The 22298-nt window shown below is 43.0% G+C and overlaps 2 protein-coding genes across 2 annotated transcripts; both read right to left on the reverse strand.

The window, feature by feature from the left end:
- Window positions 1-9292: 9292 nt before the first annotated feature.
- gadd45ga (growth arrest and DNA-damage-inducible, gamma a) lies at window positions 9293-10866 on the reverse strand. The gene is made up of 4 exons (XM_079516094.1): window positions 10746-10866; window positions 10528-10629; window positions 10181-10391; window positions 9293-10041 (listed from the first exon to the last, which is right to left on the reverse strand). Exons 1-4 carry the CDS (start codon window positions 10796-10798, stop codon window positions 9928-9930), a joined length of 480 nt encoding a protein of 159 aa, XP_079372220.1. The 5' UTR covers window positions 10799-10866; the 3' UTR covers window positions 9293-9927.
- A 2804-nt stretch (window positions 10867-13670) lies between these two features.
- creb3l3l (cAMP responsive element binding protein 3-like 3 like) lies at window positions 13671-22014 on the reverse strand. Its single transcript, XM_079516311.1, has 10 exons — window positions 21895-22014; window positions 20648-20782; window positions 19668-20046; window positions 19283-19401; window positions 18921-19013; window positions 18224-18330; window positions 17815-17883; window positions 17632-17716; window positions 16508-16604; window positions 13671-15767 (listed from the first exon to the last, which is right to left on the reverse strand). Exons 2-10 carry the CDS (start codon window positions 20780-20782, stop codon window positions 15358-15360), a joined length of 1494 nt encoding a protein of 497 aa, XP_079372437.1. The 5' UTR covers window positions 21895-22014; the 3' UTR covers window positions 13671-15357.
- Window positions 22015-22298: the final 284 nt, after the last annotated feature.

A 22298-nucleotide genomic window follows, 5' to 3' on the forward strand; every position in this document is an offset into this window, starting at 1 on the left:
GGCTCTCAGTACTTTCCAAGTTTTGGATATTTACTGGATGTCCAGCCCCATGTCCTGAGTGTGTGTTTACATCCACAGAGCAGATCGTGTTGTTGTTGTCACTTCCGCTGCATGCTGCCTTAAAGGTAACCAAAGTTCAGGACATGAGGTCCTCTGAGTACCAGCACAGAGCATGTATCTATATCACTGGCCTGGTCACAAGACATCTGAATAAAAACAGAAGGGGAGAAGAATAACAAGGTTATTACAAAAAAAGAAAAAAAAATACAGCCAATAAACACATTCACAACTGTGTGATCAAAATACCCACATGGTGGAACACCTAACCGGTTGGGCAAGAGCTGCAAAGAGCCAATTGGATATCTGTTACCAACAGCAACAGCCCATGTTTATGTCTTCCACTGGCTGCTCCGGGACTCTGATTGGCTGGAGCCCAGTGAGCGGCCCCTCCCCCTCCTCTGGTGGTGCCTCCATCCCTACAGATTAAGTAACACCACCAAAACAAAAAGAGCTTATTTCTGTTTTTCATTAATGACTACGTACCCACATAAACACTGGGCTTGTTTGGCATTAAGGAATTGACCTGTGCTCCCTATGAGCACAGAAGGTGAGAGATAGAGAGAGAGAGAGAGAGAGAGAGAGAGAGAGAGAGAGAGAGAGAGAGATAGAGAGAGAGAGGGGGGGGAGGGAGGGAGGGGAGATACAAGGGGAGAAATACTGTTGCCATGCACCCTCAGTGTGTTACTGGGGTAAGTCTGATGTGTTGCTATGAAAAAAAAGACGTGCAAGGAAGAGGAGCAGTTGCATCAGTCTGGTAAAAAGTCCTTGAAGAACATGTCTCTTTTTATTTTGCACCCCATGCAAAAATGCTAATTTCACGTTGTCTCCCTCTGAGAGAAATTTGAAATTGAAATGCAGGTCGTTTTACCACAGCTTGAAGGCAATTCATTGTTCTGTCAATGCATAAGAGACATTCAAAACTCGATTCAAAACGCCTCTCAGCATTTGTGCTCGTTTACGACAGTGGCTCATTGTTATACCGTAAATTATGTCCTGTATGCACTATGCATATAGTCTACATTCATTATCTCAACTGAATGCCACTGTTCTCCTGTGCAGCAGTCTGTTCTCCTGTGCAGCAGTCAGCTGAAATGAAAGTGCATGCACCCTGCTGCTGTTTGGCACGTCCTTAAGAGTGTCCCAAGGCTGTTGTGATTCAATAGCAGATAAAGATTATAAGAACATGCTGGTCAGTCAGAACTGGGCTGGCATTATTGCGCAGTTCAAGGACAACAGTTCAAGGAGCATGTTTTCAACTCTCATCTCAAATGTGTACGTCACATGAACAAAAAAGGGACTCTGAAAACATGTTGTTGGACGTATTCCAACCTTTAGACTTCACAGTGAGGTAGTCACATTGTTTGTACCTTATCTAATTTGTATGTCTCCATGTATGTGTTTTTCTGTGCATATCTTGATAATATTTTTCCCATGGCACATGGAAACTTACTTTCTAAGAAAAGTAAGTTGTTTTCTCATGAGCAGGAGGTGTTTATAAGATTGAAGGTACTGCATCATCATCCCCTCGTGGCAGCAGTGGCCGAACGGATAGCGGCGCGGTCTAGATACCGGAAGGTTCCCAGTTCGAATCAGCCGTCCGACACGTTAAAATTACCACTGCTGAAATGCCCTTGAACAAGGCATCAACCACTACGATGAAATGTGTTCTATGAGCAGGGCCTGGCTGGAAACAAGTTCTTGAGCTTAGCCCAGATACCCTGGGTAAATATAGATTTCATTTCATTTCATTTCATTTCCCTTAATAGCCCTGACCTCTGAGAGGCCCTGCAATCGAGGGACAGCACACCACAAGCAAACAAGCCTTGCACACCCTAAACAGACTTAACTCAAAGGGATCCTCGTCTGTTCTCACCCTTCCTTCTCCTCTCTGCTCTCTCTCTTTTCTGTCTCACTCTCTGCCCTACCTTATTTTCTTCTTTCTCTCTCTCAAAACAGAACAGGTCCTGTTGCTGTCTGATCAGGCTCCCACCAAGGTTTTTAATTAACATGTGTGCAGGGAGGAGTACCCAAGCAGAGTGAGACAGACTGCCGGTCACGCTGTTTACACTGTACTGCCAAACACACTCCTCATGCTCTCTGTCTGCTCTCTGTCTGCTCTCTCTCTCTCTATCTCTCTCTCTCTCTCTTCTTGTCACCTTTCCACCAATTAAATGGTGCAGCAAAGTCAGCAACTCATGAGTACAAAGAGATATTCTATTACTTTACTGCTTAACCTCTTAAATCCATATATACTTAGTTTACCGGCGTCCCCCAGGGGTCTATTCTTGGTCCTTTCCTTTTTTCCCTCTACACCAAATCTCTTCGCCAAAAATAACAAATCTCCAAGCTGTGTGTGTGTGTGTGTGTGTGTGTGTGTGTGTGTGTGTGTGTGTGTGCGTGTGTGCTTGTGTGTGCATGCGTGTGTGCATGCGTGTGTGCATCTGTGTGCGCGTGCATGTGGGTGTGCCGTGCATACATGAATACCCACAGCCACAGCCACTGTGGCTCAGGAGGTAGAGCAGGTCGTCCAATGATCCATGGGTCGGCGGTTCGAATCCCGGCTCCTCCTGTCTACATGTCGAAGTGTCCTTGGGCAAGACACTGAACCCCAAATTGCTCCCAATGTGCTGGTTGGTGCCTTGCATGGCTTCCGCCGCAATCGGTGTATGAATGTGTGTGTGAAAGGGTGAATGTAATGCACAATCTATGTAAAGCGCCTTGGATAAAGGCGCTATATAAATGCACCATTTACCATTTACCAATACTGTTACATTTGTGTAGTACACTGACATGCATATGGGTCAGGGGACAACAAGGTGAAGGTGGGATATGGACCAGGCTTGGTTGAGAGGTGGCATTGGGGTAAACCATGGCTAGTGTTGAGCCTTGGTTCGGGAAGGGGTGTGCACTACTGTGTAGGTGTCAGGTTAAGTGTAAGGTTACTGTACTGTATGCTACTCTATGAAGTAAATAAAGGGTGAACCAGGTCCACCAGGAGTTTAATGCTGTGTGCTCACTGCTCAGGCCTGTCTCTTTATGTAAGCAGCAATGGGACCAGTTAGTGTGGAGGCGTGGTGGGTGAACTGAAATAGCCCTCAGAACTAAGTCAGTCTCCACCAGCCGCCTGGTGGTATGGAGCACTTCATGGCACAAGGAGGGGTGGAGAGGTAGAGGGTAGGGGGGAAAGGAATGTAGAGAGAAAGTGAGAAAGCGGGGTCATATAGTGACAAGGTGTGCATGCCAGGTCCGATGTTTACTGTTATAATGGTGGCACGCGAAAGCTTTAATGAATGTGCATTCCAGTGTCATTCTTCTGTGGGCAATGATGAGGATCTGTATATAGTTGGTGACTATATACAGGAGAAAGATAATTTCTGATATGCAATAAGTGACATGGAATGTATTCATATACATGGTCATGCAAACAACTTACCACTGCCCCACCCGTCTGTCTCCACTCTCTGCATTCTATTCATGCTTGCCACTTCATCATAGATGACAATCTAGCTTGGGTGGGGGAATGCTAAGTGATTTGCCAAATATGGGGTGCAGCCTCTAACCTCGGAGAGCCTGACACATCGCTGGCATAGCTTAGTTTATCCTTCTGAAGGCACATGTCCTTAAAGCCTTGCCAGGAATCCAGGCAGGAAAGCATGGCCATAGAAGCACAATGTGGGCAACATGTGAGGAACGAAGTGCACCTACACACAAGACAACAGACACATAATGCATGCACATGCACACAGATACAAATGGATAGTGGCAGGCTCTTGGCATTCATATATGAACTTAATGGACTTTTGGCTTTTTGTTTGGGAATGCAGATGTAGACAACATTCAGGATGACAGGATGATTCAAAGATAGATGACAGGGCGAACATAAAGTGAAGAAAAACAAGAACAGGGGAGTGCAGGGTTTGAGTGCCATCAGTACCAAATGCCACAGCACTGACACAAACCACTATTTCTGGATAAACACTAAACAGTCTATTTTTAGAGGAGAATTGCACTGTGCCTCACAAAGATGTCTGAACAAACACACAGGTACTTATCATTGTGGCTGAGGTTTACACGCACGCATGCACACACGCACACACACACACATGCATGCATGTACGTATATACGCATACGTGCATGCATATACGCGCACACGGCAAATGCATGCACATGCGCTGACGCATGTGCGCATACATGCACGCACACACAGACTCACTCATTCACTCACTCACTCAGAGAAGTGGTTTCTGCATGGCAGATATTCTTTCACTTCAATGGAGAGGTGCATTACTTTTGCATACTGGTACAGTACAGCTTTTATTCAATGTGTAGTTGTACACATTAATGTCAGAGCCTGCGGCCTCTCCCATGAGTGTATGAAATGCACTAGAACATTGAGGTGTCCATAACTTGTTTAGGTGTTTCAGAGTCTTAATTTGATTTATTAAACAATGTTTGTGACTACATTCATTTCATGTGAAAAGTACCATGAGTAAGGGACCAAATGCGAAACATGACATTAAGTGGTCTAAGTTTAGTTGTCTGACGTTGTGTTGGGTTGCTGCTATTACCCTAATCCTAATGCAATCCCAAACCAATGTTACTGACAATTAAAACGAGTATGCTGTCCACACCGTGTCTACAATAACTCCCGTATTGAAAGACATTTTACAATTCAAGCTGTTGAATTTTAAATAATGCCCTAATGTCCTTGGTTTTGACTGAACTGGAGTTGTATCTCACATTAACAGAAGCTAACACTGTGCCATGACCTCATCTTCAGCGACCTGCAGTATGTCATTCTACCCCCCCCCAGGGACACACTGCAGGTCAAGTGTAGGTGCACGTGTGTGTGTGTGTGTGTGTGTGTGTGTGTGTGTGTGTGTGTGTGTGTGTGTGTGTGTGTGTGTGTGTGTGTGTGTGTGTGTGTGTGTGTGTGTGTGTGTGCGTGCGTGCGTGCGTGCGTGCGTGCGTGCGTGCGTGCGTGCGTGTGTGTGTAACCTGGACACCCTCCAATTGGCTCACACAGCTGTTTTGGTGAGTCTGATTACAGGTTCTCTGGATGAAGAGTCATGACCATTTAGGATAAGGTGATCTCAACTCTACCTGCATGCTGTGGTCATGCCCATTGCACAGGTGTGTGTGTGTGTGTGTGTGTGTGTGTGTGTGTGTGTGTGTGTGTGTGTGTGTGTGTGTGTGTGTGTGTGTGTGTGTGTGTGTGTGTGTGTGTGTGCGTGTGCGTGTGCATGTGTGTGTGCGTGCGGATCAGTACAGACCTTAACCCCAGTTTCAACTACCTCACCCATAACCACGACCACACGAAACTGAGAAACCGTAAAGAGTCAGGTCTCGCTGACAGATTGATGTATATGATTGATGATTCCACCTGCAGGACACCTCAGTGAGCAACCTGTGCTGTTGTTTTAGGAGTCACATTGGCCACCACGCACATGAGAAATCCCCGCAGCATAAAAATCCCAGAGACCTTGCGAGAGTTGCTTACTCTGCTGCTTTCGACAACACCTGGCCTCTCGGGGTGTGAGCTCACTGTAAGCTGAGCAGAGCAGCAGACCTATACAAGTGAGGTCCAGCTCTGCTCCTCGCATCTCCTCTCTCCAGTGAGTGACACATACTTAGATTAGAGATACCCGACACCGGTCATCAATCTATGTACAGTATCTCTCTCTCTCTCTCTCTCTCTCTCTCTCTCTCTCTCTGCAGCAGCCTGCCTGAGCATTGAGCCAGCTGGATCATGAGATCATGGTACCAATCTGGCCATGTGAGAGCAAGGAGGGAGTGGACGAGATGGGAGGGAGGGAGGGAGGGGGGTGATGGCTCAGTGTGTCATCTCATCTTTCTTTGATTACAGTAAGTGAGGGAGAGAGGGGAATGGAAGGAAGGAACCACAGTTCCCAATGATAATAATGGCTCTGGGAAGGGCAGCCTATTCCTCTATCTGAACCTAGAAGGCATTTAGAGCATTTACAAGTCTGGGAATCCTTGGGGATATCCCATAGCAGGTCAGTAAATGAAAGCATACGAGAGGCAAATTGAAAACATATAGCCCTAGCTTACATACTTGGAGAGTGGGCATTAGATTTTAGGTTTTAAATAAAATAATGTGACATCTGTCATACACAGTAAACTGGCAAGTGGCAGGTGGCAGAATGAAGCCCACAAGCTTCAGAACTCTAAACAGAAAAAAACAAACAAATTGGTTTTGATCTTCCATTTTTACAGTTTTTATTTTGTTTCTAGTATTTGCATCAAAAACAAAGCTTTAACTTCAAGTTAAGATCTACAGGCCGGACAATATCATTGAACAAACTGTTTATTTGGTGGTGGTGACTCACTTTCAACTTTAAAGTAAATTCCATTATAATACCAAGTTACATATCATTGAAGATTTGGGTTGCTTATTGTATAGCCACAAATGATGAGATAGGGTGTGGGAATATGCAAATTAATTATGTATTAGTAAAGTACTTTTCCGGTATGTCACATGCTGGGGAATCTGACTATAACTTCCAGACAGGAAAGGGAAAACAAAACAAAGTCTGGGAAGGTCAATTAAGTATGCTACTGTCTGATGTTTATGTATTCTAGTCTGTTTACAAGCAGCAAAAAGAAAAGGTTTCCCTTACAGAGCACACATCTGTCTACTCTCTCTCTCTCTCTCTCTCTCTCTCTCTCTCTCTCTGTACCCCTCCTCTCTTCCTAGATTATACTTTTCTCTTTGTCTAATCATAGGCCTGCCTGCCCCCCCGTCTCTCTCTCTCTCTCTCTCTTTCTAGATTAGACTTTTCTCTTTGTTTTGGTGTATCATAGGCTTGTATCTCTGGCTCAGAGCTCACATATATAGACAGTCTTTCTGTCTCGGACTGTCTGTAGCTCCGGGCTTTGGCACAAGGAGACACAAGGAGAACGTTTGTATAAACACACGGAAGCAGCAGTGGCAGCAGCAGAGCAGTGAACCCTCTCCAGCTGTAGTCTGCTATGGTTCTCTGTTGGCCCACATGCACCTGCAGCACACACATGACAGGAAACACAGAAGCGTGTGTACGCTTGCTTGCATGTGAGTGCGCGTAGTCGCGCACACACTCACATGTTGTGCATAAGAAAATGCAAGGAAACACGTTGCACCATGGCATGCATGGTTTTCCTTTATGCAAGTGCATCATGTGACTATTATTTATCAGAGATTATCTATAGATAATGTGTTTTCCTTGCTGTGCCTGAATTGACCTGTTTTTATGCAGCACAAAGGAGAATATGATACAGTATATCAGTAGGGATCAATCAATATAGTGATTATAAAAAGTAGGTCAAAGATTTGACAAACAATTAAATACTAACCACGAGCCATTCTGTTTATCCAAAGCACTGAATAAAAAAATGCAATATTTGTATTCTTAAGAGAAAAGAGATACATCTTATCTGGGGCATGACATAAAATGTCAAATAAAATGGGTCATGATTGGAATACTGTGTATGTGGCCTTTTCTGGGTGGTATAAAGAAGAAGCTAAGATTGCCTGACAAGATGGTTGACCTGCAAAGATACATTTCACAGTAGCATTGTGTTTTATGTTGTTCTTCCTTGAAAGTAGTTTACAGCTGGACTATAATAAAGATGTATACTGTTCAGGACACTTTATAAAGATGTTTCAACTTTGATAGGTCATTTTTGGAAGGTATTTTGATAGGCAATCTTTTTTATTGTATTATTTTACTACTGCTTAAAAAGGACCTTAACAGTACTACTACAGTACCAAGAAATGACAGACAGGCAGTTGAGAATCCAATTATTTCTGTGTTTTGCCAGTTAAATCTATGGCTAGTTTCTGAAAACATTAGAAGCTAAATGACTCGAATATGAAACTGAGAAGCAACTGTTTGCCTGACAGTGCAGGGATTAATGGACAAGGAAAGTCCCTTGTACTTGCATCTTCATTGTTCTATAAATCTGACAGAGCAAAGTTTCCTTTATTCTTGGAAGACTGAGAAATTAACCAAGAGAAGTTAGTATGCGGTTGCGTCTATGTGGATTTGCGAGCATGTCAGCAAACTCAGCATGTGTATGCCTGTGTCTATTAACATACAGTAGTAGACAGTGATGAACTTTGAGGCTGTTGCAGGGAAAGGTGAGGTGAGTTCTTCTCACCGACATCTTTGATGTGGGCCACTATTTACTGTCAGTTTCAGCTCACACTCTACCACAAAACACATACTGTACACAGCATGATTGAGAATGGACTTGAACTAGACCTGAGTTATAATAGAAATGGGGCCAGGAGAGAGGGAGAGGGAGAGGGAGTGCATACGTACGTACGTGCATGTGTGCGTGCAGTGTGTCTGTGCCTGCCTGTCTCACCTGTATGCCCAAAAAGAGGGATGCATTTGAGTGTAGAAACTGGACAAAGAAATAATGAACGTGCAGTTTTAGTTTTAGTTAGCCAATGTTGTCTTTGTTCATGCAATATATTTGGCAGCTGCTACAGGGTTTTTGAAACTAATATTAAACCATAAATATCTGCAAACCAAGTGTGCAATGCAGTTTCCCAACATCTGTGGTAGGTAATAATCAAACTCTGCACTCTAAAGCAGCGCAGGATTGTGTTAACATTTCCTAACAGAATGCAGCCTCCCTTTTCCACTTGGATGCACAAACTGAAGCCAGCCACACTCCCCACTGACACAGATACCTCTCTCTAGTCCCCGCTGACACTGCAGAAGCTGTGTGGACTGAAAACAAAAGAGAACTCTCACTCAGGCAGGCCCCCAGCCTCCCAGTCCCCCACCCGACCTCCCCCGGTCTTGGCTCTAGCGATTGTGCAAGCTGTCGCATAAGGCAGCTGGTGTATGGGCGGTAAAAGGTCAGTGCCTGGAAAGAGCCCATGCACGTCACAACTAGCAATGTTGCAACTGCTCTGTTTTCCCCTTTTTCTCTCATTGAACATCCCTTTCAAATCACCCGATCAGTCTGTCACCCACATTTATTTTCCTCTTCCTGGCACTGATGACGTGCAGGCCTGACTACAGTGAGAGTTGGGGTATTTGTGCTTCCATTTCCTGCTTCTGACGTCTAATCAGCTGCAGTAGCTTCCTTCTATCAGTTGCATTTCAGCTAATCTTCTTAAATGGTTAAATGAAAGCATACTGCACACTGTAAGGCTAAAGCAATCTATCAGGAATGCACAGAGGAAATAACTTTTCTGACAAAAGAGAATTAGAGTGTAATAAGAAATATTTATTCACAAAATATGGAAACATGTATACAGTTAAAAACATGATATGGTGTTGTTTTCTCTGTATCATAGTCCATAAAAGAAAAGTGCTTCTCAAATCCTTTCATAGGTGTAGAAACATCACTATTTTGCAACCCATTGTCTCTGGTTATTCCAAGTACTTCCTGTTCACACAGGAAATGTTCAAGAAAAGTGAAGTCCAACTCCCTCGGGAGGTTCAACTTGTCCAGTCTTTCTTATAAACTCCAATTCAGCTTGCACACTTTCAGAAGTCCATTTCCTGTTGGCCCCATTGCCTTTGCTTTAGGACAAAAGAAAAACACCTTTTGCCTCATTGTCCATCATTCAACTCATCTCCTCATCACTGTCCATCGGGCCTTTAGCCCTGAAAGTGGCTCAGTCCACGTACACCTGACCCAGTCCACACTTGACCTCTGAACTTCAACCCATCCTCAGGGTAATCCAGAACCAACGTGCTGACCCAGAATGCACCGGGAGGCAGGAGCGACAGCCTCCTAATCCAAGAAAGGTAGTTGCAAGGCTTCAAAGCCCCCCCAAGTAAGGCTCCGCTCTGCTACTTTCTTTTTCATCATCATCATCATCATGTGAGTGTTTTGGGGCTTCAGCGCTCTGGGAGAGTGATGGTGGGGACCCAGTCATACATGCTGCGGCTCTCTTCACAGAACAGGCCAAGCTTGTCCAGGGCTGGGTCCTTCCATGGGTCGGCACTGGGGCTCTGTGTGAAGAAATGAGTCAAAACATTAGATAGAGGAAACCAGACAGAACGTGCAGAAAGTGCAGACAGTGGACTCAGAGAGCATGCAGTATTTGTCTAGTGCTGACTGTGTGACTCATGACTGACTCACAGGACGTACCGTGACAAGAATGCAGTGTGCGTCCTTGGGCTCCCCTGTCTCGTCTGCACCCACGAGATCAGCCAGACGCCCGATGTCGTTGACGCGTACCACGTTGATATCGTTGTCAAAGCAGAACGCCTGGATGAGGGTGAAGTGGATCTGAAGAGCAATATCACACTCGTACTCCTCATCTGTGGCGAGTATGCAGAATGCCACGCTATCTGGGTCACTGCAAAGACATTGAACAAAGACCATGAGAATATGTTCTGCTAGCTAGGCTTATTTAAAAAAACAAGAGAAAAAAGAATAATAATAATATGTTTGTTTAGATATTATTCAAACATGGCTTGAAATACAATACTTACACATTCATAATTTTAGCGGACTCGTACACTCCAACCGTCAGGTAGGCTTGTTTCTTTGCAGCGACCAGCAGCTCTTCCAGAGCTGTACCGGCGTTGTGCATCCTGAGGGGGGGAAACACAGCTTGTCAGTTGGCTGAATATACATTATGAAATTGTTCAAACGATGCATGCATTGAACCTTTTTGAATTGCTGCAAAAAATGTTGTCTGCATATTTACCTATCAGCATTGTCCATTGTGTTTTCTTGTCCACGGATCTCTTCCAGAGTCATGATTATAATCCAACAAGAGCGATGGGTCTTTTGTGGTGATTCGAATAGTCTGCGCTGTTGTCTCTGTATAGAAGCTTGCGATATTCTGAGCTCTGAATAGGCTGTGGACGGTTTTATAGGCGGGCTGTGGGGTTTCTCGGCAAGGGGCGGTCTTTCCCCTAGCTGCCTTTCACGATTGGCTTAGAGCAGCCGAGGTGACGAAAGCAAAAGTCCCTGCTACCGACACCGTTCTAAACAGTGCGCCTGTTGACAACCCCACGTGGGTCAGGATTACACCGTTTCAAGAAATCCCCCCGCCCCCACCCCATTCTCACTCTTGCCTGTTGTCGACAACATCCCATCACATCACCAGAGAATGTACTAAATTAAACTATAGATCTCTGGAGGCTGCGTTTCCCATCAAAAGGGTACATATTCCACTTTGTGTTCACTGAACACAGCAGGTTGATATGCGGCTCCACCTGTGTTGTTCGCTGTGTGTTATATAATTGTTATGCACTTCACACACTGCGGGAGTCGGACATGTGGTGTTTTCTCATGGCTATTATAAAACAACTCTGAATATTTTAGACCATTTTGGCTATGCATATTTATGTTAATCTAGCATGCTAGTCTGCAAAGTGGCAAGTGCATTGATTTAAACTCTGTCCCACTTTTTCCCCGTATTATTAAATTTGCACCTAAAAAAACAACACAAATACTATTTGGGGAACAGTGTTGTGTTCGAGAAACAACATTTCCCAGAGTTGTGCAGACTAGAGAACTCAGAAACAAGCCTGTTTCAAGTAAAACACGATCTTTTATTCGTGAATAATTGGTCAAAGTGACCAGAACAGCTTGAGAGCGACGGCACACTTCAAAGTGATGCCCGTCCACTGAATAGGAATCCTTTGCATAATGGTCAGGGGTTCTTGGCGCGTGGCGACCCCACACCCACTGCCAAGACAACAGCGACTCTTGTCATAACAATGGACTCGTGCCCCACCTGCCCCTGGTTGTTTTATGACCCGAGGGGGTGACGTGTGTGTGTGTGTGTGTGTGTGTGTGTGTGTGTGTCGCCACAGTTCTTATCATGTTAACGAGGGGCCTCCGGCAGATGCATGACAGATGCGGATTGCGGACCCCTATGAAAAGCGACACGTGCCACGGTGCCAGCCTCCTAGTCACTTATTGACTTCTTATGTGACTTACATTCAACACTTTTCTTTTCGACAGGTGAAATGTGACCCACACGCTAGCTGCGTGTATGTGCTGATTGCGCTCCAATTGATTTGATTCTTTAATGAGCTGCCTTGTCACAGGCAGCTAGTTTTTGCAAATTAGCTGCCCTTCTGGACCTGGAGAGAAAAACGGCCCTTGTTTTAAATATTTACCGAGGCATGCATGACCTTTAGAAACTACAATAATGTGTAGCCTATTCATGTGCAAGTGGATGGATTTGTTTCTCTAACAAACCATATACTGTAGCCAGTGACACCCAGTTGTGCAAACTTCCACAGAGTGCACTGCATCGGCCTTTGAGCTCAAAATGTAAGCGGTTGTCCCCACCTGGTGGTGATAAGAGATCGACCTTTCCTCTACAGAAAACGTCTCAAATGGTCTCTCTCAGTACACACAATAAGCGCATGACAACGCCACCAGCACCACGCACGTTTGAGTCATCATCCCAAATAGGCAGCGATGATTGAGTTGTACCCCAGAGCTGACGATACGTCTAAACTCTGACACATTATTGATCTGCTTGCTGGTTCAATCTAGTATTAAGTAGGAATATAATCAGGACAACAACACATTAACAACAACAGATGGCAGTTTTTCCAAACACTGAAGTTTTCAAGCATCTAGGCCTATATTTAGGGTCAAACGTAGGCGAAGATTTAGACATTTTTGACATTTTCAGTCTACGAGAGTCACAGAGTGTTCATTTCTCTGAGGGGAAGAACGGCACCAGGCACAGCACAGCTGCCCCTTAGAGCTCCGAATGTACAAATGCAAAATATATAATATAAATAAGGTACTTACCCTGATGTCCAAAATGTTAGAGATGCCTACGGGGGGCTTGTGCAATGTATTAGTCCGTAGCTTTCAATAAAGAAGCGTTTTAATCCCGTTTGTGGCCGAACGCCATTCCCCCTTCTTTTACTTCCTGTTTACGTTGAGCGTAATTCCGGTTTTCACCGGATGCGCCCCTCACTGCCGCCGTCTATGCATAGCATCTATGGCCACTGAGAATATAATTGGAATCCACCACGGGATAAATTAATTCTTTATTGAAAACTACGGACTAATACATTGCACAAGCACCCCGTAGGCATCCCTAACATTTGGGGCATCAGGGTAAGCACCTTATATTTTGCATATGTTCTGAATCTGAGCTCTAAGGGAGAAGCTGGTGCCGTTCTCCCTCTTCATGGAAATGAACACTTACTCTCGTAGATTGAAAATGTAAAAAAAAAAAATCGACTAATATACATTTATGACTAAGATTAGGTCAAACGGAGACTTTCAAGACTCATGCAACCCTCAGGTCCGGGACGTATGTTGATCCCAAGTATGCTGAACACTAAACAGCTACTTGGTGGCCTCTGAATGGCCAAGAGGGGTTGTTGTGAATTCCCCTAACACTATTTGTTATGTGTTGGCTAAATAAGATAGGCTATGTCACTTATTGGTATTTTGTGTCAGGAATTTACTGTTGGAGGTAGTTAGCATATTGATGCAACATAGTGACAGACTAAAGGGATGTCCATGAACATATTTGACAAACCTTACTTACACGTGAAGTCTTGCTTGCCCGACAAACACACACGTGACCTAATTGTCTTGAAACATTGCATAGTGTCTAACTAAATAAGTAGGCCTACTGTTTATCTTGATATATAAAAAGATTTTATTAGAGATGAACATACATGTATAATACATAAACAATTCAAATGTACACATTATCACCAATCTTTTGAGTTTAATTACATTCTACTATTCTTGATCGATGGCAAATATCAGTGCATTTTACCTTTATCTTTAATATGTTAAACATTTAAACTCCCACTGACAGTCTATCATAACAAAAAGCAGTTCCAATACCATTCCATTTGACTGATAAGAAATCCACAATAAACTAAAGCCTCATTGGGACATTATACTGCAAGTCTGCAACAAAGATTACAGAGTAAATATTAGAACCCCATTCCATGCCACAAAAGGTCTTGAGGTAATTTGGACAAGTTTAAAAAAAATAATAATTTCAAAACAGTTTCATGAAGATGTGAGAAAAGTGATAATGAGGGTAGGTTGGGGTCTGTCTACAATGGCACAGTCAACAAAGTCTATGACAAAGTGCGTAATTTTCTATTATTCAGACACAGACCTATTTCCTTTTGCTTGATTTACTGTACAACATAAATGGATTATAAAAACAATCCAAAAATAAAAAAGGAGCATGAATACCCTTGTTACAAGGGAAATGCTAAAAAAAACTTTACAAGTTAACTAAAATGGCCAAATGTCCTGCAATGGCTAAAGCAGTACAGCAGTCAAACCACTTTTAATAAAGCATCATGGGAACTAAGCAGCCTATATTGTACTCTACTATGCTATGGATGCTGTTAGCTGGCTGGCTGGCTCTTAGTATTAAGGCTATTTTGTGCTTCATTGTACAACCCTTTCACTCAACAAAAAAGTATGCATTTTCACTTGACAATATGCAATTTCTTTCTAAAGACACTTGTCAAAGAGGTTGTGCGACAAAGTATAAATACCCTTAGACTACCTTTTTCAGAATCATTCAATACGGGAATAAGGTAATTCGTGAAGGTACAGTAACATCTACACCAGCTGGAGACAAGCTACAAAGATGGTTCAAGACTCAAGCAAAGATCTCCCTGGGATTTTGCAATATTGTAGTGCTGAGGCACCATCTAGGCAATTACTTCTATTGAAGTTATCTATTGTGGACTGATTAAGGGGCATTTCTGATGGTGATGCTTTGCAAATTTATATGGTTATGCAGCACCAAAGTTTAGGAATCCTCAGTTCTTAGGTAATGTGTGATACCAACATAATGAAATACACTTCCTTGTATCTCAGTGGCCCACAGCCAGGTAACAATGTCTAAACATGGAAATAGTCTAAATCCTTTATAATCACTGAACATGATAATTAGTACAAAGTGCTCACAAAGAACAGTAGTATGTTCAAAGACTGACAGGGGACAGTAGGGACAGAGGGACAAATCAACCTCAAAGATTCCTTTTTCCTCTTCCTCCTTTTAGGCAAGGACTATTAAAAAAGGACAGGAAGCGAAGGCCTACGGTGGACTCCATGTTGCTCCTTCGAAGGAAAGAAACATGCGCAGTTGAGACCAAGGAAGCTGAACACGGAAGTGTTGGCTGCATATAGCCCATTGCGCATGTTTCTTTCCTTCCAGGGAGCAACATGGAGTCCACCGTACAGTCTTCGCTCCCTGTCCTCTTTTAATAGTCCTTGCTTTTAGGAGACCTCTAGCACCCGAAAACAAAACAAATATATATATGGCTCCCTCTGCTGGTTCTATCCAGCTACTACATCTCATCCGACCGATGTTGCTGTAATATGACAGACGTCGATTGCAGCTCGATCCAGTTCTCCTTGGATCCCGGGACCTCGTACGTCACAGAGGCCACCACAGCTTCTATGGATCCCTCTGCCGTAGACTCTACTCCTCCGCCTGAGTCTGGCTTCACCTCGCCTGCCTGAGTGGCCTGACTGGAAGGGAAGTCAGCGGAGGAGTTGCTGTTGATACCAGTCTCGGAGTCTGCCTGTTCCACCCGCTGGAAGTCTGGTGTGTGGTTCTTCTGACCGACGGCAAAGATAGCCTTGACGTTCTCCACCTCTGCTGGCGGCACCAGGAGGAGCTCTTCTTCCTCAGAGTCGACATAAGACACAGCGTCTGTACTCTCCTGGGGCACCGAACGCAATGTCCTGGACATGACTGCAAAGGTGGAGTACAGTACATCAATGACAGAGTAGTTACATACTACTACTATGCTCAGGCGCGCAGATAGGGGGCGGGGGGGTCATCGACCCCCTCAGTTTCATGAGGGGGGGGATTATCCCCTCCACACAATCAGGTAAGGATGGCTGGCTTTGCTGTGGCTGCATGTGTTTTGCTGTGTTGGCAGTGTTTTGCCGTGAAATCCGCTAAAAAACGCAGGAAAATCTGCGTAATTATGTTTTGTGCGAGCAGATAGCCCCCAAATGTCCCCCCCAGTTATAAAATGCTATCTGCGCCCCTGACTATGCTTTAAACACTATCTATAATATGTTTTAATTTTATGTAAGCAACCAGTTTGTAAAAGTAGGGGTCACTGTATCTCATTTCAGAATGAAGCTTTTCATCACCCCAATTCAAAGACTCGATATTCATATCATTGAAGTAGGAGAGATCTTTTACAGTCTCAAAGAAACATTCAATCATAAAATTACGTATCTGTGTAAAGGGATTTTTACATATATGGCTGTGAAACTTATGGTGCTATGCCGTCATAGTTCTCTGCCTTCAATTCCCTGCCTTAACACACAGTAAATGCTGCATATACACTCAATACAAGGGAACAGTTCTGCTAAATTAATACAGAAGATAAAATGAAATAAAACTTCTACAAAAATGGTGCTGACAGAATCTAATTTTGTGATAGTAAAATAATTTTTTCTCATGTGTAATAAACGTACTTGAAGACGGTGTGTACAGCTCTTTCTGTCCTGTACTTCTGCTGCCAAACGGGTTGACTGAAGGGAAGATAATGAGGCAGAAAGACAGGAGGAAAACCTGCAAGAACAAATGGAAGGGAAATTAAGAATACAGTGTATCTGCAAATGTAAGACCTTATAATACCACCGAGTGGACATATTAAAAGTCATCGTTATGCCAATGCAATGCAAGGCTGCCAACTTTCAGGGATAGGTTGAAGCGGGTTATGGCTGCACAGATACTGTATATGTAACCCTCAAGGGCAGGGACGTAGCTGACCATTTGGTTGCCCTACTCGTAGGATATTTGTGCTGCCCCCCCCTCCCGACGAGAGCACTGCTATTCCTCATCCAGATCGGCCATTTTCGCTGTTTGTGAGGACGCACACACTGCCGCTCGTTATTACGCAGCGGAGCCGTGGAGAAATTTGTTATTTTGAGGGTCGGCTTGGCAGTTTTTGGCACATTTTGTTGCCCCCCTTAGCATGTTGCCCTACTCGCAGTGCGTATTTCGCGTATAGGTAGCGACGGCACTGCTCAAGGGGTTTATCAGAGGTGTGTTCTACCATGTTACGCTATATACGTAGTATACCGTCCAAGAGTAAAGATAATCGTATACCCCTGTGACCACGCGCAAGCGTATATGTTGTGCATGTCGGAGGGAATAATATCGTATATTACTCACTGAAAAAAACCTGGAACACACCACTGGTTTATCATTATTAAAACATTAACTTTAGAGATTTCATATTAGGATAGTCACATTATGAATTGATCTGAGATACATACTGTATCTTTAAATAATGGTGCCATCTGCTGTCCAAATAGAGGAGTGGTATTTACCAGATCCTTTCCTCGTCTCTGACATTCTCACTGCTTTTGTCTTTTTCTTGATTTTTCTTAATATATTTTCAACTGTAAAACCTTTCTCAACTATCTTACTCGCCTGTCTGCCACACATTTAGCCCTTGTGAAGGCAACAACAGTGGAGGGAGTGCTTGTTTTCCTGGTGCGTAGTGTAATAAGAGTAGAAAGGTTATTAGTGTGTTTGACCATCAGTGATTGACAAAAAGGGGATAGTAGTATATAGCTTGTTCTTCTCTTACCATAACACAAGTACTGGTCGTGGTGTTCTTCAAGGTGGACATCTTTACAATAGCCTGCAGCTTCCTCAGTTGCTCTGCCAATGACCTAAAATAGTCACATATAGGAAGGATGACACGTGTCATTAAAATTACGTCTTTATGAATATGAATGCAGATGATGATTTTCAAGAGTCGCCGCCTTACATCTTGTCTTTTTCGAGCTGTTGGACTTTCTTTTGTAGCTCCTGGTTGTGTGCTGTGCAGATGGAAACTCTGAAGAAGGGAGCATTACCAATTAGCATGTAAGGCATGTTTTATTAAAATACATATTGTAGCTATACTGTATATTGGAGTAAAAAAGAAAACATGCTCAACATTGTTAGTTATAATTTCTTCAACATTATTTAAAGTGATCCAGGACAGCGAAAATAACGGAACAACTCCTTTAAAATTCATACCATGTGGTTTATCTGTAAAACTAAGCCATAACTAAATAAAGCATCCACAGATTTAGGCTTATGTTTAACCTACTGTGGTCATCAGTGGACAGTTTAAATGAGATAACTCCAATATAATGCCTACATCTCTTTTTCAAAACATGTTTAATTCTCACCTGTTTTCCAGTCCATCAACATACACCTTCTTCTTCTTGCGGCTCTCCTGAGCAGATTGTTTGTTGCGGATTTTCCTTCTCACCCTCTTCAAGGTCCTTTCCTCGGCCTGTGACAGAGAGAGAGGGAGAAGTCATCAGTGTGCATTATGCAGTCTCAAGCAGCAGCTGGGTCTTACATTACCTGCATGTGCTACTTCTAGAATGGCAAGGTAGGGTTAAGAAACAAGAGGCTCTACTATAATAAAAACATACTAAAAAAAATAAGCATATTCTATTGTCTGTATGATGTATGAGCATATAGCACTGACGAGTGACGGAGGTCCCAGGACCAACACGGTTGCTAATTTTATTCAGCCTCACTATGAGCAATGAGCACAGAGCACTTTATGTGCATTTAAAAATAAAATAAAGACTATTGTCTTAGTCTTTGTCTAAGGAGTCTTCCTTAATATACTAATGCAGTCTTTTTCTACCAGTCTTCCTTTATATTTTTGAGACCACCACATCTGCAGTCAACCCTCAACATAGGACAAAGAAGGGCGCAACCGTTTGCTCTGGTCGATATTGTAAATTATACCATTTACAATATGATAATAGATTATTATATTATTATGTTTTTTAACATTCGTATAAAAATATATATATTCACAATTAGAATGAATTAGGTTATTGTTCTGTATTTATGCCCCAGTATTACCTTTGTGAGAGGCATGTCAGAGGGAATGCTTGCTCCCTCTTTGGCCAGAAGCCGTTTCTCCTCTTCAGTGAGCACAAGCTCCTTGAATTGGAACTGGAAGGAGAAAAAAAAAGATTTTTAGCAGTTATTCAGGAGAACATATTTTTGTCATTAAATAGATGCATGCATGTGACATGTGCATGTAAGTACACATGCATATACAAATATGCAGTTCATTTGAAAGTCACGATATTACTGTAAAAAACAATGGCTACTAAACACTAACAGAATATGTTTCATAGCTTCTTCAATTTTGTCAACGTTAAGTCTCTTGTCTGGTCACATTTATGTGGAATAATATTGATGAGGGAATGAAAACTGACCTGTTCAGAGTTTTTGCTGTGCAGTATGGAATCCTGGGTTGAGTTCTCTATGGCAAAAGTGCAGGGCAGCTCACAGTCACTGGTGGAGTCCTGTTCCATTAGTTCACTTTCCAGATCATCTGAAAAAACAGAAAATGCTCATTTAAAAGAATAACCTACTCTATACCAATACCATACCTTTTTTAAGTTAACATTAATCGTAGTGTGAGAAGTATGCAATTTCCCCATCAAGTAGTTTGTTTGAAACAGACAAAAACAGACATTCTGCAGATTAAATGTTTAGGCTTTAACTTGTAATTGGCAAATGGGCAAAAAAGTTATTGACATAAACAAATGACTCCATCAAAATGATGAGCGTCATCTTGTATTAGGCCACCATGCATACCCAAATCAATGAAAACATCCATGTCCGGCTTCTCTGCTCTCACACTCTGGAGGACATCCAGGTCCACGCCTCCGCCTTGCAGCAGAGAGTAGCTGTGGTCTGTCTGGACAGCCAGTGCTTCTAGGCTCTCCACTTGGGGCTCTCCTAGTGCCAGGGCAGGTTCAGAGGGCACCGGGCTCGGCACAGGGTCTGTGTCACTCCCTTGGGGACTGGAGCAGCCCAGAATGTTGATAGTTCCCATTCCGCCACTGGTGCTGCTGTCGTCGGAAATGCCGCTGTCACTGCCCAGGGGAGAGTGGGAGGGGCAGATAGCAGTCATGTTGTCTTCTTCCTCCAGCAAGCTGGACAGAAAGTCCTCTGTATCCATACCTGTCAGAATCTAGGAACACAGTCATATTGTCACATAACATTTTAAAAAGCAATGGAGGAATTGTATATGGCATTGTCTGGTTTTCCAGTTATGTGATAGTTTCTATTGTTACCACAATTTAGTTTAGAGATGGTGTACTGTAAATCCTAGAGATGGCATACTGTAAGGGGCCAACACTAGATCATGTGTCAACACAAACACAGAGCTCTTACAAGTAAAATACAGTGACAGTAGCTGTTTCTGTTACTACGTGAGCAAACATTGAGTAACAAATCTTGTCATTAAACATAGACAGCAGTGAGACAAACTGTCTTATCAGAGCTGAGAAAGCTCTTATTCTAAATGACTGTAGTGTCCACACCAAGCATTATAACTATAAATATGTTATTCTAAAAAAAAAAACACCACATTCTAACACAAGTGGATGTCCACACAACAGTGACTGAACAATATCATTATAGTGCTTAGTGTGGTCAGTCCTTCAGATTAGTTCAAGATAAAGTAAACTAGCATTCTGTAAATGCACAACATGAGTGTCCTATTATAGTTCTTTGGACTTGAACTATGCCGGTTGTGGAGTTGTAATTTTGGCAATACAAGTAATTCTTACATCTTGCTCAGCCAGCCAGTCTTCAATAAGAGCTTTCCCATCAGGGAAGAAGGGATCAGGAGTATCATTCTCTCCATGAAACAGGAGACCTAAGAGGTCTGGTCCATCCATTGCTGGAAGGTCCTCAAAAGACATCTAAAGAGACACAAAACACATTTACACATGTTTAATTTGGAGTATAGTTACTGTGTGTGTGTGTGTGTGTGTGTGTGTGTGTGTGTGTGTGTGTGTGTGTGTGTGTGTGTGTGTGTGTGTGTGTGTACAGTACTGAATTCTAATAACAGAGCTGTTTAGTGAGTCTGATTACAGATAAAGAGTTTTCTGGATAAGGAGTTATGGCCATCAGGTGATCTCAACCCTACTCTCTATATGTATACACATTCTGTACATTCTGTACTGTTTGGATTCAAGCACTGAGAGACACATGTTGTTGTGAGTGTGTGGGACATCAGAAGCAACTGACAAATATTTGTACCCTTGTATTGTATTTTATAAATGTAGACTCAAATAAAGAAAATTAAATTCTGTGTGTGTGTGTGTGTGTGTGTGTGTGTGTGTGTGTGAGAGAGTGAGATTCTGACACACTGAGATTCTGACACGTTGTCGGCTAAAATGGATTAAAGTGTAAACTGGATTCTTCTGCAACATGAATCTGGTAGGACCATATAAATGTTTTGTTGAGGTAATCGTGGTAAGGATCAGTCGACGTGTCAACTGATGTCAACAGTTAGATGTTGCATCATGGCCAGCATGAGCTCATCCTTTATGGGGCCCCGCCCACACATATGTCATTGTTGTCGCGTGAGAAGGAGGATACAGCTGTAAGAATATGTGTCAAAACAAATAAGATACGTGGTTCTTTGAATCGTTACTGAAAGCATAGCATATTATAGTTCTCTATTGCTTAATAATTATAAATATCTACAAAAAAATGAGTGTGCGCCCCCTTCATTCCATTGTCTTGCAGGAAGAATGCACATTGCTTGCTGAGACGTTTGACCTACTTATTGAACATTTGACACAGAGGAAACGGTTCAATAGTAATTTATTATAAACCCAAAATGACATCGCTTGGAGGAAGACAATAATCTAGCTAACATTAGCAGCACTACAGGTCAGCTAACGTAACAACAGGATAATAAACCTGCGCTTTTACTGCCAAGAGGGCGTGGTGGACGTTGACGAATGTAAAACAAAGAGGAAAATTACAATTATTAAATTTCACACGACAATAACGAATATCGTACCTTTGTATGAGCGCAGTAAACACAGATACCATTCGAGTGAGTCAGTGTATTCAGTGTGGTCGGTCGGGGGGGATTTTATTTTCTACCAGTCTTTCGCTTCAGCTTCCAGATAGAGCACTTCCTTCCAACATAGGCAAAAATTGCGTCATCACGTAAAGATAAGACAGATCCGCGTACGTAGTGCGGTACGGCACCGACGGCACATGGTCTTCTGGGGAATGTAGTATATTATATGCCCGGGACTCCCATATTTGTGCCCTCTCTCGCGCTCGCGCACATTTCAATTATTTTATTTGGATCTGCACAAGAGGCGCAATACAATAGAGTCTAGACCCAAACACTGATCAGAATTAGGTTACATTATATGGTCCAACCAGATATAACTGCTGCACATGCTTAACACA

This window comes from Electrona antarctica (assembly GCF_951216825.1).
Source record: "Electrona antarctica genome assembly, chromosome: 12".
NCBI lineage: Eukaryota > Metazoa > Chordata > Actinopteri > Myctophiformes > Myctophidae > Electrona > Electrona antarctica.

Excerpts from the sequence above, each read along its gene's own strand:
- gadd45ga (XM_079516094.1), bottom strand. The coding sequence starts at position 10,798 with ATGACTCTGGAAGAGATCCGTGGACAAGAAAACACAATGGACAATGCT. Across the intron at positions 10,630-10,745 it reads ACAATGGACAATGCTGATAG|GATGCACAACGCCGGTACAG; the intron begins GTAAATATGCAG and ends TCCCCCCCTCAG. Across the intron at positions 10,042-10,180 it reads CACACTGCATTCTTGTCACG|AGCCCCAGTGCCGACCCATG; the intron begins GTACGTCCTGTG and ends TTCTTCACACAG.
- creb3l3l (XM_079516311.1), bottom strand. The coding sequence starts at position 20,782 with ATGTCTTTTGAGGACCTTCCAGCAATGGATGGACCAGACCTCTTAGGT. Across the intron at positions 19,014-19,282 it reads ACAGCAAAAACTCTGAACAG|TTCCAATTCAAGGAGCTTGT; the intron begins GTCAGTTTTCAT and ends TTCTCCTTCCAG. Across the intron at positions 18,331-18,920 it reads CTGACATGCCTCTCACAAAG|GCCGAGGAAAGGACCTTGAA; the intron begins GTAATACTGGGG and ends TCTCTGTCACAG.